Source organism: Salvelinus sp. IW2-2015, linkage group LG25 (assembly GCF_002910315.2).
Source record: "Salvelinus sp. IW2-2015 linkage group LG25, ASM291031v2, whole genome shotgun sequence".
Taxonomy (NCBI): Eukaryota; Metazoa; Chordata; class Actinopteri; order Salmoniformes; family Salmonidae; genus Salvelinus; species Salvelinus sp. IW2-2015.
The window spans coordinates 10,326,429-10,350,062 of record NC_036865.1 but is presented as its reverse complement, the minus strand read 5'-3'; the positions used below and the strand labels follow the sequence as shown (position 1 = coordinate 10,350,062).

General features: G+C 45.9%; 1 protein-coding gene across 2 annotated transcripts; it reads left to right on the top strand.

The window, feature by feature from the left end:
* The first annotated feature begins 83 nt into the window (after positions 1 to 83).
* On the top strand, positions 84 to 16,174 carry LOC111951875 (synaptopodin 2-like protein). 2 transcript variants are annotated; one of them, XM_023970171.2, is made up of 4 exons: positions 84 to 437; positions 1,877 to 2,028; positions 2,402 to 3,144; positions 11,247 to 16,174. In XM_023970171.2, the coding sequence occupies exons 1-4, from the start codon at positions 336 to 338 to the stop codon at positions 13,973 to 13,975; spliced, it is 3,726 nt and encodes a 1,241-aa protein (XP_023825939.1). In that variant the 5' UTR covers positions 84 to 335; the 3' UTR covers positions 13,976 to 16,174. The 2 variants fall into 2 exon arrangements, with proteins under 2 accessions (XP_023825939.1, XP_023825940.1); XM_023970172.2 differs by having other exon boundaries at positions 365 to 455.
* The last annotated feature ends 7,460 nt before the right edge of the window (positions 16,175 to 23,634 follow it).

Sequence of the window (23,634 nt, the reverse complement as noted above, 5' to 3'; positions counted from 1 at the left end):
CTCTCTCCTCTCTCTCTCTCCCTTTCTCTTTCTCCCCTCCCTCTCTCTATTTCAGCTCCCCCAGCCTGCAACCCTATCAGCAGTGCCCATACTTAGGGTGTGGGTGGGCATGTGTGTGTGTCATTGAAAGAGTGTGTGTATGTGTGCGTGCCCAGGTGCCAGAGTAGTGGGCTGAGAGAAGTCAACTCCATGACATTATAGCTGAAGGAGAGCAGACAGAGCTCTCTGAGGGGGCCCTGACAACTATGGAGTAAACGCACTGAGGGCCCCCCAGAAAGATAAAAAGACAGACAAACGGACAGAAACGCAAAAAAAGGAGAACGTATCACACAATAATGGTGGCAGAAGAGGTGATAATCACCTTGTCTGGTGGAGCACCATGGGGCTTTCGTCTCCAGGGGGGCGCGGAGCACCAGAAACCACTTCAGGTGGCCAAGGTATGGCTTCAGTGAAAGGTAGGATGGTAAAACTGTTTCAAGGGACAGGGGATATGGTAAGAGGGACATTCTGAATGATACGTGTCTATGTCTATGACATTCTATAATATATTGGTTCTGGAATTAATGGGTTATAAAGGGTTGTGAACGTGGTTCAGATGGAATATCGGCTGCAATCATGGACAGGGGCCGAGAGGCCTGAGCATGAGTCATGTGTCTGTTCTAGAATGGGTCTCATGTGGAGACATTGATAGAGCTATAGAACTTTCAACTTCTCCTGTTTGAAGCACATGTAGCAAGGCAGACATCATTTCATGCTATGTGGAATGACATGAGAAAAAACATACACACGAGGTACTGTTTTCTTAAAGCATTTGGTACGTGATTGCACAGATGTCGGACAGATCGGATAATCATCTGCAGAGTTTCCTCATTGGATCGCTCTCGTTTCTGAATGGCTGGTTCTCAGTCAGGGTTCTCAGTCAGTCGCCACACCTCTTCATAAGAGGATATCCAGTTCAGCAAAGCTGTCATAGATACACACAGGATATCAGTTTCACACCTTAGAAATCCAACTACCTTATCACTTCTCTGCCTATGCATTCCCCCATTGCATTTCCCCATTACCAAAGTATTTCTCTTGTCCTTTTCTGTATAGGGGATTTTAGTACACTGAAACCACATTTACTGAGTGTTGACTGAGCAAAACTGCTTTTCAAACAGACTATTCTGGGTTGAGAGGTGGCTCACCAAAGTGTGTGTTTCAGCCCAGTGAAGAAATTGTCTGGGTTATATTCTTCCCCAATGCTAGTTGAGATCCAAAGGGTTAAAGAACCCCTTCAAAACAAATATAAATTCCTCTATCCTCACACACCTCAATGTAACCCTTGATGTGTAAAGTTTCTACCAGAGTAAGAGATCCGTACAGATCATGTAGCTTCAACATGTACACTCTCTTAAAATCTCATAGGTTGCATCAGCACAACTATGGGTTTACCCTGGGCACAAATAGTGGGAGAGTGCATGGGGGAGGAGAGGTGCTGGCTGGCATTTCGCTGCTGAAGTGGGTAAGAGGGCTTCACTCCAGCCACAGCTTGTGGGAAATGTCTGCAGCACGTCCAGGCTGTCAGGGCAAGTCATCAAGACAAGACATCAAGAGCTGCTTTGTCATGTTCTTCATCCAATATCACTTTTCAGAATGAAGGAGACAGAGATGATAGATGACAGAGAGATAATAGATAGAGAGAGAGCTCGTTAGAGAGAGAGAGAGAGAGAGAGAGAGAGAGAGAGAGAGAGAGAGAGAGAGAGAGAGAGAGAGAGAGAGAGAGAGAGAGAGAGAGAGAGAGAGAGAGAGAGAGAGAGAGAGAGAGAGAGAGAGAGAGAGAGAGAGCTTATATTGGTGAGTGTGGGTGATATTTTGTCTCTCTCTGCTGGTGTAGGTGCGTAAGCGCAGTAAGGCGTGCAGGGCAGGACTGCGGGAGGGCGATGAGCTGGTGTCCATCAACGAGCAGCCATGTGGAAGTCTGTCCCACTCCCAGGCCATGACCATAATCGACAGCTCCCCAGGAATATTACACATCCGGGTCAAGAGGTCAGAGAGCAATTACAATCTCCATTGATGTGTACCCCTTTATGCATAAAAACCCTGATGTTAACATATTGTTTTACCTGTTATATTAGCATTAAGTGCTACTCCATCATTATTTTTGTAATTTAACCTTTATTTAACTAGTCAGTTAAGAACATATTCTTATTTACAATGACAGCCTGCCAGGGAACTGTGGTAAACTGCCTTGTTCAGCTGCAGAATAACAGATTTCTACCTTGTCAGCTCGGGGATTCGATCCAGCAACCTTTCAGTTACTGGCCCAACGCTCTAACCACCAGGCTACCTGCCACCCCATCTTATGCAAATAGCATAAGCCAGAGCAGTATGCCCAACAATTGTTAATTTGCTCCCACAGGGCACCAGCAGGCTTCCAGTCTGTGGTGCTGTTGACCCGCGCCCCGTCTCCCCGCATTGACAAAGAGTACCGAGCCGCCCTGCGTACCATGTCTCCCTCCTCCAGACCCCACCACATAGCAGCTGTCAGGGAGGTCCCCCATGGCAGGTCCTCTGTCCTGTCCCCCATGGGGCGCAGCGGCCTCACCTCGCCCCCAGGCAGTGAGGCCTACTACGGGGAGACAGACAGCGACGCAGATGTGGCAGCCCACGAGAGGCAGAGGAGGCAGAAGCGCAGAAGTCCCAGCAACTTACCCGGCAAAGCCTCTGGCAGAGCCTCCCAGGAGGGAGGGGAGACCTCAGAGTTTAGCGGCTATGACAGCGCCCCAGATGGCCGGCTCTACCCAGGGCTCCAGGACCACGGGCTAATGGATGGCCGAGGAGCGGGGGAAGGCTTGCCGGGGGTGGCCCGCAAGGAGGTGATTTACCAGCCCCCTCCAGGGATGTGGTCCTCCCAGACTTCCACAGAGACCTCCTCCATCATCTCCTCTGTTGAGGACCAGGGCCCAGGACGGGACGGAGTGGCGGAGGAGGACAGTGGCTTCCAGGAGCCCTCCAACGTGGTCCCACTGGTTTCCCCCGAGAGGGCCAAGGGGGCCATGCAGCTGAGCTCCCGCAGGCAGCTGGTGCCAATGGTGGGGCCCATAGACACCCCTCTGGATGAGGAGCTCAGTGTCACCTACATGGACAAGGCCAAGCAAGCCAGTGAGTATCCTAATCATGCTCTACACGGTGATGTGAGATGTGTTACTGTACAAATAATTAGCCATGTAGTGGCTAGTTGAGGCTGGCATTGCATGTTGTGAGTTATTTATACTGAACAAAAATATAAACGAAACATGTAAATTGTCGGTCCCATGTTTCATTAGCTGAAATAAAAGATCCCAGAAATGTTCAATACACTCAAAAAGCTTATTTTTCTCAAATGTTGTGCACAAATTTGTTTCCATCCCTGTTAGTGAGTAATTATCATTCACAAAGATAAACCATCCACCTGACAGGTGTGGCATATCAGGAAGCTCATTAAACAGCATGATCATTACAGACCTGCACCTTGTGCTGGGACAATAAAAGGCCACTCTAAAATGTGCAGTTTTGTCACACAACACAATGCCACAGATGTCTCAAGTTTTGAGGGAGCGTGCAATTGGTATGCTGAATGTAGGAATGTCCACCACAGCTGTTGCCAAACAATTGAATGTTAATTTCTCTACCATAAGCCCACTCCAACGTCGTTTTAGAGAATTTGGCAGTACATCACAACCACAGACCATGTTTTAACCATGCCAGTCCAGGACCTCCACATCCATCTTCTTCACCTGCAGGATCATCTGAGACCAGCCACCCGGAGAGCTGATGAAACTGTGGGTTTGCACAGCTGAAGAATTTCTACACAAACTGTCAGAAACCGTCTCAGGGAAGCTCATCTGCGTGCTCTTGGTCCTCACCAGGGTCTTGACCTGTCTGCAGTTCGGTGTCGTAACCGACTTCAGTGGACAAATGCTCACCTTCGCTGGACACTGGCACGCTGGAGAAGTGTGCTTTTCACGGATGAATCCCGGTTTCAACTGTACCGGGCAGATGGCAGACAGCGTGTATGGTGTCGTGTGGGGGCGAGCGGTTTGCTGATGTCAATGTTGTGAACAGAATGCCCCATGGTGGCCGTGGGGTTATGGCACGGGCAGGCACAAGCTAGGGACAATGAACACAATTGCATTTTATCAATGGCAATTTGAAAGCACAGAGATACCGTGACGAGATCCTGAAGACCATTGTCGTGACATTCATCCGCCGCCATCACCTCATGTTTCAGCATGATAATACACAGCCCCATGTCGCAAGGATCTGTACACAATTCCTGGAAGCTGAAAATGTCCCAGTTCTTCGATGGCCTGCATACTCACCAGACATGTCACCCATTGAGCATGTTTAGGATGCTCTGGATCAACGTGTACCACAGCATGTTCCAGTTCCTGACAATATCCAGCAACTTCGAACAGCCATTGAAGAGGAGTGAGACAACATTCCACAGGCCACAATCAACAGCCTGATCAACTCCATGCGTAGGGGTTGTGTCGCGCTGCATGAGGCAAATGTTGGTCACAGCAGATACGGACTGGTTTTCTGATCCACGCCCTTACCTTTTTTGAGGTATCTGTGACCAACAGATGCATTTCTGTATTCCCAGTCATGTGAAATCCATATATTAGGGCCTAAGGAATTGATTTCCTTATATGAACTGTAACTCAGTAAAATCTTAGATATTGTTGCATGTTGCGTTTACATTTTTATTCAGTGTAAATCACATTTAAATAATGACATTAAGATAATGAGATGGTTTAAGTAGCTTCTCAAATCAAATCAAAGTTTATTCTCATAGGTGTCCTCTCAGGTAAAAGCAGAGTATTCCTCATGAGACAGCATTAGTCTGAAAAGGGCCACTTTAAGAGGACAGAGGCAGTCCCTTCTACGTAGAACAGGGGCTATATTTGTCCCCTAGTTCAGTGGTCCGCTAACCCGAGCACTGCATGTATGAACTGGGAAAGGCATCTCCAAGCAGCTGCTATCTGATATCAAGTAGCAGTCCTTCTCCCCCCTCTCACTTTCCCTCTTTGACCACCTTTATATATCACCCTGTCCTTCTCTTCCACTATATTCCCCTCTCATGTCCATGTCTTGCTACATCTCGCTAAGACTGCAACAAGAACAAGGACACACTGAAGAAAAACGTACAATAACTATTTACAGGTATAAATAAGACACATTTAAACTGTATCTAGAGTAAACAAAATATGATACCATTCCATTCATACACATATCAATAGACACAAAATACACACGTGCTGTCTTTGGTCGGATGGTTGAGACACTAATACACCAATAGTTAATAATAGTAAGGCGGAGTGCCCTCTGCTGTGATCAGTCTGTCAGAGCTAACAGGCAGCTGATGATTGGACCAGTGACCTGGGCTAACAGCCAAAATATATACAGTACCAGTCAAAAGTTTGGACATACCTACTCATTCAAGGGTTTTTCTTTATTTTTACTATTTTCTACATTGTAGAATAACAGTGAAGACATCAAAACTATAAAATAACACATATGGAACCAAAAAAGTGTTATCAAATCAAAATATATTTTATATTTGAGATTCTTCAAAATAGCCACCCTTGCCTTGATGACAGCTTTGCACACTCTTGGCATTCACTCAACCAGCTTCACCTGGAATGTTTTTCCAACAGTCTTGAAGGAGTTCCCATATATGCTGAGCACTTGTTGGCTGCTTTTCCTTCACTCTGCGGTCCAACTCATCCCAAACCATCTCAATTGGGTTGAGGTCGGGTGATTGTCGAGGCCAGGTCATCTGATGCAGCACTCCATCACTCTCCTTCTTGGCCAAATAGCTCTTACACAGCTTGGAGGTGTGTTGGGTCATTGTCCTATTGAAAAACAAATGATAGTCCCACTAAGCGCAAACCAGATGGGATGGCGTATCGTTGCATAATACTGTGTTAGCCATGCTGGTTAAGTGTGCCTTGAATTCTAAATAAATCACAGACAGTGTCAGCAGCAAAGCACCCCCACACCGCCACACCTCCTCCTCCATGCTTCACGGTAGGAAACCCCACACGCGGAGATCATCCTTTCACCTACTCTGCGTCTCACAAAGACACAGCGTTGGAACCAAAAAATCTTACATTTGGAATCATCAAACCAAAGGACAGATTTCCATCGGTCTAATGTCCATTGCTTTATGTTTCTTTACCCAAGTAAGTCTCTTCTTCCTATTGGTGTCCTTTAGTAGTGACTTGTTTGTAGCAATTTGACAATGAAGGCCTGATTCACACAGTCTCCTCTGAACAGTTGATGTTGAGATGTGTCTGTTACTTGAACTCTGTGAAGCATTTATTTGGGCTGCAATTTCTGAGGCTGGTAACTCTGCAGCAGAGGTAACTCTGGGTCTTCCTTTCCTGTGGCGGTTCTCATGAGAGACAGTTTCATCATAGCGCTTGATGGTTTTGCAACTGCACTTGAAGAAGCTTTCAAAGTTCTTGACATTTTTCCGATTGACTGACCTTCATGTCTTAAGGTAATGATGGACTGCCATTTCTCTTTGCTTACTTGAGCTGTTTTTGCCATAATATGGACTTGGTATTTTAACAAATAGAGCTATCTTCTGTATACCAACCTTACCTTGTCACAACACAACTGATTGGCTCAAACGCATTCAGAAGGAAAGAAATTCCACAAATTAACGTTTAACATGGCACACCTGTTAATTGAAATGRATTCCAGGTGACTCCCTCATGAAGCTGGTTGAGAGAATGCCAAGATTGTGCAAAGCTGTCATTTTTATTTTATTTTATTTCACCTTTATTTAACCAGGTAGGCTAGTTGAGAACAAGTTCTCGTTTGCAACTGCGACCTGGCCAAGATAAAGCAAAGCAGGTCGACACATACACAAACACAGAATTACACATGGAATAAACAAACATACAATCAATAATACAGCAGAAAAATCTATATTCAGCATGTGCAAATGAGGTAGGATAAGAGAGGTAAGGCAATAAATAGGCCATGGTGGCAAAGTAATTACAATATAGCAATTAAACACTGGAATGGTAGGATGTGCAGAAGATGAATGTGCAAGTTGAGATACTGGGATGCAAAGGAGCAAGATAAATAAATAAATACAGTATGGGGATGAGGTAGATTGGATGGGCTATTTACAGATGAGCTATGTACAGGTGCAGTGATCTGTGAGCTGCTCTGACAGCTGGTGCTTAAAGCTAGTGAGGGATGTAAGAGTCTCCAGCTTCAGAGATTTTTGCAGTTCGTTCCAGTCATTGGCAGCAGAGAACTAAAAGGAGAGGCGGCCAAAGGAAGAATTGGCTTTGGGGGTGACCAGTGAGATATACCTGCTGGAGCGCGTACTACGGGTGGGTGCTGCTATGGTGACCAGTGAGCTGAGATAAGGTGGGACTACCTAGCAGAGACTTGTAGATGACCTGGAGCCAGTGGGTTTGGCGACGAGTATGAAGCGAGGGCCAGCCAACGAGAGTGTACAGGTCGCAGTGGTGGGTAGTATATGGGGCTTTGGTGACAAAACGGATGGCACTGTGATAGACTGCATCCAATTTGTTGAGTAGAGTGTTGGAGGCTATTTTGTAAATGACATTGCCGAAGTCGAGGATCGGTAGGATGGTCAGTTTTACGAGGGTATGTTTGGCAGCATGAGTGAAGGATGCTTTGTTGCGAAATAGGAAGCAGATTCTAGATTTAATTTTGGATTGGAGATGTTTAATGTAAGTCTGGAAGGAGAGTTTACAGTCTAACCAGACACCTAGGTATTTGTAGTTGTCCACATATTCTAAGTCAGAACCATCCAGAGTGGTGATGCTGGACGGGCGGGAAGGTGCGGGCAGCCATCGGTTGAAGAGCATGCATTTAGTTTTACTAGCGTTTAAGAGCAGTTGGAGGCCACGGAAGGAGAGTTGTATGGCATTGAAGCTCATCTGGAGGTTAGTTAACACAGTGTCCAAAGAAGGGCTAGAGGTATACAGAATGGTGTTGTCTGCYTAGAGGTGGATCAAAGAATCACCAGCAGCGAGAGCGACATCATTGATGTATACAGAGAAGAGAGTCTGCCCGAGAATTGAACCCTGTGGCACCCCCATAGAGACTGCCAGAGGTCCGGACAACAGGCCCTCCGATTTGACACACTGAACTCTATCGGAGAAGTAGTTGGTGAACCAAGCAAGGCAATCATTTGAGAAACCAAGGCTGTTGAGTCTGCCAATAAGAATGTTGTGATTGACAGAGTCGAAAGCCTTAGCCAGGTCGATGAATACGGCTGCACAGTAATGTCTCTTATCGATGGCGGTTATGATATCGTTTAGGACCTTGAGCCTGGCTGAGGTGCACCCATGACCAGCTCTGAAACCAGATTGCATAGCGGAGAAGGTACGATGAGATTCGAAATGGTCGGTAATCTGTTTGTTACCTTGGCTTTCAAAGACCTTAGAAAAGCAGGGTAGAATAGATATAGGTCTGTAGCAGTTTGGGTCGAGAGTGTCTCCCCCTTTGAAGAGGGGGATGACCGCGGCAGCTTTCCAATCTATGGGAATCTTAGACGATACGAAGGAGAGGTTGAACAGGCTAGTAATAGGGGTTGGCAATAATTTCGGCAGATAATTTTAGAAAGAGAGGGTCCAGATTGTCTAGTCCAGCTGATTTGTAGGGGTCCAGATTTTGCAGCTCTTTCAGAACATCAGCTATCTGGATTTGGGTGAAGGAGAAGTGGGGGAGGTTTGGGCGAGTTGCTATGGGGAGCGCAAGGCTGTTGACCGGGGTAGGGGTAGCCAGGTGGAAAGCATGGCCAGCCGTAGAAAAATGCTTATTGAAATTCTCAATTATTGTGGATTTATCGGTAGTGACAGTGTTTCCTAGCCTCAGTGCAGTGGGCAGCTTGGAGGAGGTGCTCTTATTCTCCATGGACTTTACAGTGTCCCAGAATGTTTTTGAGTTTGTACTACAGGTTACAAATTTCTGTTTGAAAAAGCTAGCCTTAGCTTTCCTAACTGCCTGTGTATATTGGTTCCTAACTTCCCTAAAAAGTTGCATATCACAAGGGCTATTCGATGCTAATGCAGAACGCCACAGGATGTTTTTGTGCTGGTCAAGGGCAGACAGGTCTGGAGTGAACCAAGGGCTATATCTATTCCTAGTTCTCAATTTTTTGAATGGAGCATGCTTATTTAAGATGGTGAGGAAGGCACTTTTAAAGAATAACCAGGCATCCTCTACTGACGGGATGAGGTCAATGTCATTCCAGGATACCCCGGCCAGGTCAATTAGAAAGGCCTGTATTCGCAGAAGTGTTTTAGGGAGCGTTTGACAGTGATGAGGGGTGGTAGTTTGACCGCAGACCCATTACGGATGCAGGCAATGAGGCAGTGATCGCTGAGATCTTGGTTGTATTTGCAGAGGTGTATTTGGAGGACGAGTTAGTTAGGATGATATCTATTAGGGTGCAAAGGGTGGCTACTTTGAAGAATCTAGGCAGAGTTGCAAAGTGAAAGCCATATCTCAGACTGGCCAATAAAAAGAAAAGATTAAGATAGGCAAAAGAACACAGACACGGCCTAGAAGGCCAGCATCCCGGAGTCGCCTCTTCACTGTTGACGTTGAGACCGGTGTTTTGCGGGTACTATTTAATGAAGCTGCCAGTTGAGGACTTGTGAGGCATCTGTTTCTCAAACTAGACACTCTAATGTACTTGTCCTCTTGCTCAGTTGTGCACCGGAGCCTCCCACTCCTCTTTCTATTCTGGTTAGAGCCAGTTTGCGCTGTTCTGTGAAGGGAGTAGTACACAGCGTTGTATTAGATCTTCAGTTTCTTGGCAATTTCTCACATGGGATAGCCTTCATTTCTCAGAACAAGAATAGACTGATGAGTTTCAGAAGAAAGTTATTTGTTTCTGGCCATTTTGAGTCTGTAATCGAACCCACAAATGCTGATGCTCCAGATACTCAACTAGTCTAAAGAATGCCCGTTTTATTGCTTCTTTAATCAGCACAAAAGTTTTCAGCTGTACGAACATAATTGCAAAAGGGTTTTCTAATGCTCAATTAGCCTTTTAAAATGATAAACTTGAATTAGCTAACACAACGTGCCATTGGAACACAGGAGTAATGTTTGCTGATAATGGGCCTCTGTACGCCTATGTAGATATTCCATAATAAAATCTGCCGTTTCCAGCTACAATAGTCATTTACAACATTAACAATGTCTACACTGTATTTCTGATCAATTTGATGTTATTTTAATGGACAAAAAAAGTGCTTTCCTTTCAAAAACAAGGACATTTCTAAGTGACCCCAAACTTTTGAACTGTAGTGTATATACCAAAGACTTACATCCTGTCCACTGTTACAGTCATAAACTCCCAGAGAGGGAGGGCTGAGGCTATTTGAAGACGTTGCTGTTTTAAGAAGTTTTAAAATAAATAAAATGCCATAAATCCCTGAGTGTCCCTAATTAGAGGTTCACATGTCCTCTTCAGGGACACTGCCAATGACAATTTTAAATAACAACTCCTTACACAGTTGGGCATATTGGTATCATATCTGTCTAAAATTATAACAAGTTTGTGCAAATGTACAATGTCTGCTTGAAGTTTGCCTACAAAATGAGACTTTTCTTCAAACCTATGCTATTAAGTTAATATCTGGGAACTTCACCTTGGTAGCCCCCCCCCCCCCCCCCCCCAGATAGCATATGAGCACGTAATAATCTTTTGCAAAATGTGTAGAATAGCATGAGATTAGCTATAAAACTGCTCTTTTCTCTCTGCCCCATGGCAAAATGTGTAGAATTGTAGGAAGTTAGCTGTTGGCGGTTTTTAGAACCTGATGTTCTCAATTTAAAGGTTATATCTGGTCGTTCAACACTGGTAAAAAAAAATCCCACCTTTACTTTTGGCAATGCATTAACAGTCATGATTTGTTCATCATATTTTAAATAGCTTGTAGACATTATGACTACCCTGTGTCACTTTACGTGAACTAATATCTCACTACATGTAAAATACTATCCTGTGATCTTTTTGTGTATATCATGTTAGGTGCAGTTGTTCAGATGAATTGTAACTCCTATTCAAGAATTGAAAATAAGTTTCATTGAGCTTTAAAAAAAGGTAAACGATCTAATTAAAATGGAAATGGCCACAAGCGAGATGTTATGGAAACAGTAAAGGTGTTTCTACAGACGTACCCACACTAAAACATGCTCTTTGACTCCTACAGAACTGAACCGGGGTGACACGGTTCAAGACAAACAGGTGAAGGAGGCCAGAACCAAGTGCCGCTCTATCGCCTCCCTTCTGACAGACGCCCCCAACCCCCACTCCAAGGGCGTGCTGATGTTCAAGAAGCGGCGGCAGCGCTCCAAGAAGTACACGCTGACCAGCTTCGGCAGCGTGGACGAAGACATGCAGCAAGATTCCCAGGAGGAAGATGGTCTTTTCCCAGGAAGCGAGTCAGAGTTTGATGAGGATGGCTTCTCAGCCGCCCCCGACACCACCTGGGACAGTGACTACTTGGATGCACTGGAGAAGAGGGCGACCGCAGGGGGAGAGCGAGGGGATGGGACAGAAGATGCCCCCAGTCCCGGCCTGAGTGACATCTCTGGGAAGGGCGCCCAACTGTTTGAGCAGCAAAGGAAGAGGGCGGCCGAGCATGCCAAGAAGGTGGCTGCCACCCAGCCTCAGGTGCCGCCCCAGCCTCAGATAAAGACCCAACCATCGAACCAACCACAGATCCAGGAGCAGCCTCAGCCATACGCACAGAGCCAGCCCCAGCCAGAGACACAACCACAGATGTACCAACCTCAGCAACCTGTGGCACCACCGCCCCCTGTAGCCTTCCAGGAGGAGGCTCGGTGTCTGGCAGTGAGGCCTATGGCACCGGCCCCAGCTGCCTACAGCATGGCTAATGGAGACGTTGCCTACTCTCCAGTGAGCACGGCTGGCATGGTGATGTCACCCCTGACTGTGGCACCCAACCCAATCACCACCCAAGTGTCGATCTTAACCACCCACATACCTCCACCCCAAACACCGCTGCCAGAACTCTCCTCCAGCTCTGTGGTCAACAGAACCGCCCGCCCCTTCAACCCAGGGTTTGTGACCAACCGAGCCGCCACCGCTCCTGTTGTGTTCCGCCCTGTCGTCACCAAAAGGGCCCAGCGCCCAGCAACCTCTGTGTCTATTGTAGGACCTCCCTTCTCCACCACATCAGAGCTACCTGCAAGTGGTTGTCCTTCCTTCTTCTCTCCCCCGTCCTCTGTGTCCGGAGGACCGTTCTCCACCCCCTCCTCAGCACCGGCCACTCATCCCCGCCCTGCCTTCTCTGTGGAGAGCCTGGCAGAACCACCCATGCTCTCTGTTCCACATGCTTCCTTCACAGCCATACCTCCACCCCCAGCACAATTCTCAGGTGGCCCCATACCCCCACCTCCAGTCTCGTTTGCCTCCGTACCACCACCCCCAGTATCATTTGCCAACGTACCCTCAATTCCACCCCCATCGCCATTCTCAGGTGCTCCCATACCCCAAGCCCCAGTCTCAGTGGCCCAATCATCCCCAGCTCCAGTGTCATTTGACCCCATACCTCAACCTCAAGTTTCTTTTGCCCACATGCCCCAAGCTTCAGTCTCAGTTGTCCCACTCCCACCCTCCACAGCTCCTGCAGCTGTACCCAGATCCCCCATGTCCAAGGTCCCACCTCTCCCTGGTGGTCGTACCGGTTACCTCCAGGAGGCTCGTCGGCGCAGCGGCAGGAGGCCCATGTTCCGAGTCCCTGATGAGAAGAAGAACTCTCCCAACCCTGACCTGCTGAACATGGTGCAGAACCTGGATGACAGGCCCCACTATGGAAGCAACTCAGGGAGTATGATGGGCTTTGAGTCGGGCACAGAGGAAGACCAGGGTGCTGAAGCCGGCCGGGGCAGGATGCCTCCACCGGTGGCCCCCAAACCCAGGGTCATCCACGAGGCCCCTCAGATTCCCCAGGCGGAGGGGAAGGGGGCTCAGCTGTTTGCCCGCAGGCAGAGCCGCATGGACCGGTTTGTGGTAGACACCCCACTAGAGACCGCCTACCAGCAGGAGGTCACCTACCCAGGGGCCGAGTCCCAGTATGCCCCCAACCCCAATATCAACTCACAGTGGAAGTTATCCCCCAACATCCGTGCCCCCCCGCCCATTGGTTACAACCCGTTGCTAGCCCCCTCCTGCCCTGTGGGGCCACAGAGAGATACAGGCAGGTCTGACAGGGGGAGCTGGGGAAGCAGAGGGGGGATAGCCTCTCATAGGGAGGGAATCAAAGCTTTGGATTTCATGAGAAGGCAGCCTTACCAGCTCAACTCAGCTATGTTCGGGGGTAGTGTTGCCAACCTGTCGGCGATGCCCTCATACCAGGACCAGAGGCAGCAGCAGGGAGGGTATACTACCATGGTGGGCAGCACTATGACTCCTCCCAGACAGATCCCAGTCAAGGCGGCCCGTGTGTACGAGATCAAACGCTTCTCAACACCCACGCCCATGTCAGCCCGGTGTTTGGCCCCCACTGTGATCGCTCCTCGTTCAGCCACAACGCTGGGAGAGCGCCTGACCCGCTCCGACATGATCTCCCCAACCCCTGCTCCTCTCTCCCCACCCCCTGCCCCTGTCTTTTCCCCAGCCCCGGTCTCTGCCCCACATCCCGCCCTTGCTCATACCTATTCAGGGGGCCTGCCCGGGCTGCCCAGAATCAATGCCACCCCAGTCCCCAACCCCATCCCCCACCCATCACCCTATCCTGGGGTGTCTTACAGTGGGCTCCAAGGTGCTAAGCAGTTTCAGAGTGCCCCTGATCTGAGTTTCCTTGCTAACCTCCCCCCTCCTTTCAGGGCAAATGCCATGCAGGCGCCCAAACCCCGCTTCATCGCCACCAAGGTGGGCGTCCAGCCGCGTGTGTGGAGACCAAGTGCCATGTGAACGGGAGTGGGAGTGGGAGTGGGAGTGGGAGTGGGAGTGGGAGTGGGAGTGGGAGTGGGAGTGGGAGTGGGAGTGGGAGACCCTGTCTGAGAACTGGACACATCCCAGCCCTTATATATATATATATCTACAAACCACAGAGTATTAAAGTGGTCAAAAACTGATCAATGAGTTTGTTCAGAGCCCAACAAATACGTTTTCACAAATGTATGAATTCTCTCATTGTAAGGATTTGAAACCCTCACTAAACGAATGTTTGATTGGTGAAACTCAGAAATGTGTTTCCATTCATTTGATTATTATTATTACTATTCATTTCCACCTTTTTGTTTGTGCAATAGAGGTCCTTTGCTGTCAACGTCACAAAGTGCTATGATCAACTTCAAATCATGGCCCTCCATGTGATTGCAGTCGTTGATTAGCTTGCTTGTCACACATACTGTTGCTGACCTGCGTTTGTCTGGTTTGTCTTTCAACTCATTTGGCCCAGTCATGTCACAAAATACACAGTAGTATATCCACTGTACGCCTGTCCTGGAGGAGGTTTTTGTAGGGCTTATCTTTCTACACAGTCAGCTAAATACTGTTTACATCGCCATGGGAGTGAGAGAGCCTGTACCGAATTATTCTTTGAAACTTTAAATGTTGACATGTAGGATTTCTGAAATGAAATGAAGTGGTGGATATCATTTTGCATAGCAACCGACCGTTCACTAAAATTTACCACAGGAGGATCGCTGAGGCCCTGAGTCTTCCCTGTCTCTGATGAGAGGACAGAGGAGGGAGAGGTGAGGCTACCACAGAGAGTGGTGAACAAAGGGGGGTCCAAGCTGATTCAATGTGAGCACCATCAGACGAGTGTCAAGCGCGATGATGCTTCCCTCAGAAGAAACCCCTGACATACTTCTCTCATGAAATCTGGGCTCTCCAGCAGAGGTCATTGCTCCTTTTTCATTGGGCAAAGGCTATGTCAAATTTGTAATGGATCTAGGGCTGGGACTCCCTTCCAGTCTGCTGAAGCCCACCTCGGAAGATCAGAGGAGGTGGATGATACTGTAAGTTAGACCTCGCTCCATCCTGAGTGTTTGTGTTGGTGGCACCAGATCCCTGGCTCCCAGTGGTCAGTGACAAATGCTATCTGATTTGGCGGGGCGTGTAGTTAACAGGTGTTTTTCTAGCCAGTCACTGCCTATTTGCGGAGCTGATTAGACAGCCAACCGAATTGGATGAGCACAGCAACCCAGCCCTTCCCAGACTAGTGTGCCCTTTCTGAATGTCTGGTGTCCATGTCACCACTCACGTTGTATTAAAACAAATCACACTGATGACAGATGTTCATTTTTTGTGACTGAATCGGATTTGTCATATAGAGAAACAGGGAGGCACCGGCAACAGAAATGTTAAAGACATGAGATGGGCTGTGGATATTGAAGAAGCAGGGACATACGGTCCCTGCCAAATGATTTAGAGGGGCGTCGGTTATGAACCAGGTCAAGGTCCTCACTGGCATGTTAGCCTCTAATTTAGAGGAGGGGAGATATGTCACGGTGTACCATGAGAGAGAAACTTCAGTTTGGATATTTGTCAAGGATTTCCCACAGCCTTTAGAAAGTAGACGAGAGTGACCAGGAAAGCCTGGTTCTGAGGCCTAGTAAGGGAGGAGGGTGGAGAGAGAAAAGAACAGATTCCACCGGTGCCTCTCGGAGACATGGAGGTGATCAGGTAGTGTATAAAATGGCAGAGATGACACATAAAGAACCCGATCATGAATGAAACCATAACCGTTCATGTTCTTCTAACAATGAAAACAGCTGATGGTAATTAACTGTAAATATATACAGGCTTTTGGATATGGATACGACCCCCATTCACTGACAGGGTTCACGACTTACCTTTCTGACACTGGTAAATCGTTGTTATTTTTTGTTGTTTTTCTAATTTATTAATCTAATTGAACCTCATTTAGGCTATCTGTATTTATGTCATTATGGGTTTTAAAGTATGTGATATGTTGTGCATAGTGGTCTCGGTGTGTAAAAATACAAAAAAACTAAAATACATTTATCCTGGATACATCTATATAAAAGAGTGAGTGTGAAAATGTCTGTTAATAAAGCTGCAATAAAGGAGGGCAGTATGAGCTTTTTACTGACTAAGAGATGTGTTCATTTTAGAGGAATAAAAATACTTAAACATTTATCCAATTGTCTGAATCCTCTGATTCCACACTGCCCCCTGTCATTAAAAAGCACTGAGTGACACTGAAATTCTCAGATACACAATATTTTTGTACTACAGAAAACCAGTCTATGAACAGGGATAATAGGCTACACGCAAAGACAGTGCCATTGTTTCCCTAAAATAACTAATATTTCTCTAATTCAATTAGGGGAGAGGGGTAAGTTGAGCCATGTTTTACATTCAGCATCACTTCATAAAGGAAATACAGTATTCTTTCTAACAAAGATATCTACATATATTTCAGGATGTTGTACATCCCTGGAAATAATCAGAATTCATGTAAACATTACAGTTTTGAAAACATAGTTTGTCCAAAATATGTGGTCTCTTGGCACAACTTACCCCGGATATGGGGTAAGTTGAGCCGCCTACACATTTCTGTACGGAATTAAATATTACCACTACCTTTTTAAAACCATGTCTATCTTTATTTCCCAAACACAATTTAACACATTCACAATCGCTTTTTTGTCTTTTAATAATTGTATGCATATTTTAACATAGGCACACACACCTAACAAACTTACTTTTTAAAACACTTTTAACATAGGCCAGGCCCTGTTGTTACCTCATAGAAAACACTTAAATTTGCTCAACTTGCCATTGGCTCAACCATTGGCTCATGCTATCCCAAGGCAAACATGTGGACTATATTAGCCCACACAGCTACAAGGACACACTTTTATGTCATGTTTAAGACCTCCTATTGAAGCTTACTGAGAACCCAGCTGATGTATAGAACAATCTTAAAATGATTTCCTTTGTTTTAGATACAAACGTCATGAAACCTACAACACAAAACATTATTTTGACTTGGTTTTCAGTTGATTACCACTTTTTCCATGTGGTTTCTTCATTCACAGACTCCATTTAAATGACCTCTTCCTAAATATTTGGTCAAATTAATTATGTCTGTCTGTTTCAATAGCGAAAGGTAACAAACATGCAGCTACTTACCAACTGAATACAATGAAGACATGTTACAGTTTCTCAATCGCTTTGGTTCATTTTTTGAAACAGTCTTAACATTCTCTAAACTGTAAGTGCAACTGTCACAACTATTTTATGGGACATCACAACTCTATTGCATGTCTGCAAAATGTAGTAACTCACTCAAAAGATTTAATTCATGCTTCAAAACCGAGTTCTTGTGTCAGTGAATTGGCCAACGCCACCAAAAGGAAAGGTTTTGTCATCCTGTGAGCCGTACTGGTCAAAATGTTGAGATGTTTTTTCACCATGTCAGTCAACCCAGGAAGTGTTTGTTATATACACATTTCAGCTTTGTTCTTTGTAAACAGAAAATTCACATTTGCATGTCCATTTTTACATATTTCTTACATGTAAAGTCATATACAGAATAGTGAACAGAAGATTTGCCAGAAAATGACATCCATGCAACAACAAACAAAATGAAAAAACCTCAATGAAAAAACCTGCGGTAGTTCTGTAAAAAACAATACATTTTACGTCCTCACAGTACGTAACACTACAAGTTCCCATCTTCTTGCTGGACATCCTGTCGCTCTTGTTGGTCTGGCCAGAGATTTTCTTCAACATCACATGTGATGTTTTCCCTTGCGATGCACCGGGGGAATAAAATCTCCTTGCGTGGCGCAACCATCCCCTGCAATGATCGCCTGTGATGTCCTCACAAGCAGCATTCATGGCATCTAACAGAGACATCTGATCTTGTGCCCGATAGTCATATACTTTCCACCTCCATGCTGAAACAAACTCTTCTATCAGATTCAGGATTGGAGAGGATGGTGGAAGGAACGCCATTGTTATCCTTTCATGCCCAGCAAACCATTCCCTAACAATGTTGGTTCGGTGGAAGCTGACATTATCCCACACAGTTACATAATTTGACAAATCTGGTCTAACTAAACCTCTTTGGTGTTCTGGTATTATGTCTCTGTAAAGTGTATTTAGGAAGGCCAGGAGAAGATGGGTGTTATAGGGCCCAATGTGTGGAATATGTGTTCTCACAGCATTCTCAGAAATGGCAGAGCACATTGTAATATTGCCCCCACGTTGGCCTCGTGTGCCATTTGTGGCTCGGTGTCCAATGAGTTTGCGGCCACGTCTCCTGCCTTTGGCCAGATTGAACGCAGCCTCATCCACAAAAACAAGAATGTGGGTCATTTCATGTCCTTCCAGCTCCATTATTCTCTATATAGTAACACAGAAACAAAATATAAAGTTAGTGTTACATAGCCTATTCTAGAATCAGACAGTTTAGTCAAGTGGAAATGTTTTCTGTTCTTATGTGTTCCTACAACTTCAAGAAGTAAATACAGGCATCATTGAAGTACAGTAAAACTCCCTGTACAATATGCCATGTGCACACCAATGGTTTACCTGGACATACTGGTACCACAGCTCCTTCACTCTGTCACTATTCCTCTCAAATGGCACCTTGTACAGTTGTTTCATAGTCATTCGATTTTTTCCCCAAAACTCTGTCTATAGTGGAAATGCTGACAGAATTGATATTTGCGAAGATATTGTTGTCATTTATGATTGCACTTTGGATCTCTCTTAGCCTGATGGTTTTCTTGGCAATGACCATGTTGCAAATTTCTTGTTCTTGCTGATGGCTGAATACTGCTGCTTTGCCACCAGCATGAGGTCGTTGTGCAGTCCTATATATGACATGTAGAATTCACAAATCATTTGAGAATTGAGCCAAAGCGATTGAGAAGAACTGTCATATCAGTTCCAAGAAGCCAGTACAGAATCTGACTTGCTTTTCCATGAAAGTCACAGTGCACATGCCTCATTAGTGGAAACCAAGACTGTTCTCAGGGCAGGTCTGCCGGTTTGATAAGCAGAAGTGACTTTCGTAGCAGGTTAGTAGAACATACACAGCAGGTTAGGAGAATTAACGTGGCAGGTTAGAATAATTAATGTGGCAGTTTAGGAGAATTAGGCTAAGGTTAGGAAAAGGGTTAGGGTCAGCTAAATTGCTAAAATTGTCCCTGATGCAACTCAAGCATATCTAGCTACAACCAGGCCTGCCCTGAGAATAGTCTTGGTTTCCACTAATTCAGTGCTGCATAGGCTAGATCTACTGTAGGCCTACTGAATTGTCCTCTAACAATCTGCGGTGGTAGGCTACAGGTCTGCGATACAATGTAACTGAACTGAATAAACAATGTTACAATTTATTCTCACGATTGCTCTTTATATAACAAATGCAATGGATGTTCGGTACGTTTTAGCAACAAGAATATGTGTGTAGCCAGGCATACATGCTGGCAACGGACACAAATATATACACTATATATACAAAAGTATGTGGACACACCTTCAAATTAGTGGATTCGGCTATTTCAGCCACACCCGTTGATGACAGGTGTATAAAATCGAGCACACGTCATAGGACGCCACCTTTCCAACAAGTCAGTTTGTCAAATATTTGTCCTGCTAGAGCTGCCCCGGTCAACTGTAAGTGCTGTTATTGTGAAGTGGAAATGTCTAGCAGCTACAATGGCTCAGCTGCGAAGTGGTAGGCCACACAAGCTCACAGAACGGGACTGCTGAGTGCTGAAGCATGTAGCACCTAAAAATTGTCTGTCCTCGGTTGCAACACTCACTACCACTCACTACCAACTCTCACTACTACTTCCAAACTACCTCTGGAAACAACGTCAGCACAATAACTGTTTGCTGGGAGCTTCATGAAATGGGTTTCCATGGCCGAGCAGCCGCACACAAGCCTAAGGTCACCTTGCGTAATGCCGAGCGTCGAATGGAGTGGTGTAAAGCTCGCCATCATTGGACTCTGGAGCAGTGAAAACTGGACTACAAAGAAATAGAATATTCTTAAACCGATGCCTTTTTTACAAATTCAAAATGAAATAGTTCTATGGAATAGCAACCCGCCAACTGGGCACATCACGTGATTTCAACGTGGATAATTGCGTAGTATTTGTTTGAGCCATTGATATATGAGATTCCAACCTTTATTCGCCCACTCAAAAAGACAGCCAAAAGTTAGATGAATTTCCAATGTGTTATCGCTTTACATTGAACCATCTCAAATCACAACCAAATTCCAATGGAAAAACAACGTCTGATTTTTGGTTTAGTTGTCACCTAAATGTCTTAACTGTGCTTTCAACCAATTAAAAGCACAGCCAAGTTCAAATGGTAATACAATGTCAGATGTTTAGTTTATTTATACAACAGATGCATGTGTTATCACTGTGCTTCATCTAATAGCAGAACCAAATGACCAGGATTGGAGTTGAGATTACACTAAAAGTACATGGTGCGAGTGATCAATGTCATTTAAGGTTGTCCACAGACCTGCGGTGACCTATGCATGCTATCTTGAACATCCACGCTTTATATGATTACATAAAGAAATGTATAGTTACAGTAACTTCAATGTGTCCATGGATGTTACTCATTTTAATAAGGTTGAACGTTATATTGGTTTGTAAAATAGCCTTAACTTTGGGCTCTTTACTGTATAACAGAAATTATGAATTATGTTTGGTTGACCATGCAACCAAATATCAACATTTAAAGGAGAGAATTCCATCTGAGCCACTGGCTTAATCACATTCTTCGAATTTTATTTTTTGGTTGAGTTGGAGACATGAATCCAACATATAATTTGTTAACTTGTTGATGTTTGATAGACCATTTCTTGCACTTCAAAAGTGATATTGAATTTTGTTTGATTGTCAACGCAACCAAATATCAATAATTTTAAGGTGATTTATCTTCTCTTTAGATATGTGTCACTGATTTAGTCTGCCTTTAAATTCCAGTTTGTCGGGGCCTCCCGGGTGGCGCAGTGGTCTAGAGCTGCCACCAGAGTCTCTGGGTTCGCGCCCAGGCTCTGTCGCAGCCGGCCGCGACCGGGAGGTCCGTGGGGCGACGCACAATTGGCCTAGCGTCGTCCGGGTTAGGGYYGGTTTGGCCGGTAGGGATATCCTTGTCTCATCGCGCTTCAGCGACTCCTGTGGCTTGCCAGGCGCAGTGCGCGCTAACCGAGGGGGGCGGGTGCACGGTGTTTCCTCCGACACATTGGTGCGGCTGGCTTCCGGGTTGGAGGTGCGCTGTGTTAAGAAGCAGTGCGGCTTGGTTGGGTTGTGCTTCGGAGGACGCATGGCTTTCGACCTTCGTCTCTCCCGAGCCCGTACGGGAGTTGTAGCGATGACACAAGATAGTAATTACTAGCGATTGGATACCACGAAAATTGGGGAGAAAAGGGGATAAAAAAAAAATATACCAGTTTGTCTACAAATTAACTGATATGTTGGATTCATGTCTCCATATCAACCAAAAAGGAAAGTTTGACTTAGTCCTATTCTTTAACTTCGATTTTTGGTTGAAACGGAGACGTGAATCCAATATATCAATGATTAATTTTTACGAACTGGTGGTCCGATAAAGCAGACGRGAGGCTACAAGACTGTTTTGCCAGTACAGACTGGCATATGTTCCGGATTCATCCAATAGCATTGAGGCGTTTATCACATCAGTCACGGGCTTCATCAAAAAGCACATAGACGATGTCATCCCCACAGTGACGATATGAACGTATCCAAACCAAAAACCATGGATTACAGGCAGTATCCTCGCTGTGCTAAAGACTAGAGCTACCATTTACAAGAAAGGGGACATGGACCGACAAGACATCAAACATGCACAAGGACAATATAGGAAGAAGGTAGAATCCTAATACACCAGCTCCGTCGTATGTGGCAGGGCTTGCAGACGATAACGGATTACAAAGGGAAACCCAGCCGTGAGATGCCCAGCGATGCAGAACTCCCAAACYAYATTGCTTTRATGCTTGTTTCGAGGATTACAACTTGCGTGAAAGTCCCTGTTTCGGATGTGTGATCTCGCTCTCCATGGCCGATGTGAGTATAACTTTTAAACAGGTTAGCACTCGCAAGGCCGCCGGGCCAGATGGAATACTATAGCGCGTTCTTAAAACATGCCCAGACCAGATGGCAAGTGTCTTCACTGACATTTTCAATCTCRRCTTTTCCTAGTCTTGTAAWRCCAACATGTTTCAAGCTGACCAGCATTGTCCCTTTTCCCAAGAACTCCAAGGTAACCTGACTAAATTACTATCATTTAGCACTCACATCTGTAATTCTGATGTGCTTAGAAAGGCTGGTTGTGACACATCAACACCATCATCCCAAACACCCTGGACCAACTCCAATTTGCATACCGCTCCAACAGATCCATAGATGACGCAATTTCAATTGCACTTCACACTGTCCTCTCCCACATGGACAAGAGGGGAAATGCTGTTAAAGCTCATTCAACACCATAGTCCCCTCCAAGCTCATCACCAAGATAGGGACCCTGGGATTCAACACCTTCCTCTGTAACTGGATCCTGGACTTCCTGACGGGTTGGCCCCAGGTGGTGAGGGTAGGCAACAACACCCTGCTGACCCTCAACACTGGGGCCCCTCAAGGGTGTGTGCTTTGTCCCCTCCTGTACTCCCTGTTCACCCACYACTATGTGGCCACGCATGAATCCAACGCCATAAAGTTTGCTGACAACATGATGGTGGWAGGACTGATCACAGACTGTGACGAGACAGCCTACAGGGGGGAGGTCAGAGACTTAGCAGTGTGGTGCCATGACGACAAACTTAAGACCAATGAGCTGATAGTGGACTACAGGAGAAAGAGGGAAGAACACGCCTCCATCCACATTGACGGGGCTGTAGTGGAGTGGGTTGAGAGCTTCAAGTTCCTTGGCATCCACATCACTAAGAACTTAACATGGTCCACGCACACCCTCAAAGTCGTGAAGAGGGCACGGCAGAGCCTTTTCCCCTCAGGAGGCTGAAAAGATTTGGCATGGGCCCTCGGATCCTCAAAGTTCTACAGTTGCACCATCGAGAGCATCTTTACTGGCTGCATCACCGCTTGGTATGGCAAATACACAACCCTCTACCGCAAAGCYCTATAGATGGTGGTGCGGACAGCCCAGTACATCACTGGGGCCCGAGCTCCCTGCCATCCCTGAACCTTATATCAGGCGGTGTCAGAGGAAGGCCGAAAAAATGCCAAAGACTCCAGACACTCAAGCCATAGACTGTTGACTCTGCTACTGTCTGGCAATCGGTACCGGAGCATCGGCTCTCGGACCAACAGGTTCTGAAACGGCTTCTACTCCCAAGACATAAGACTGCTAAATGGCCATAAGACTGCTAAATAGTTCATGAATGGTTACCCGGACTATCTGCACTGACCCTATCTTGCACTGACTCTATACACACTCATAAGACTATATATACACACTCACACACACACTACACTGACACTCTCACACAAACACCACACATTCACATACACTACATACGTACAGCCACACAACACACACACGCAAACTGACACAACACAAACTATACTCTCATCATATGC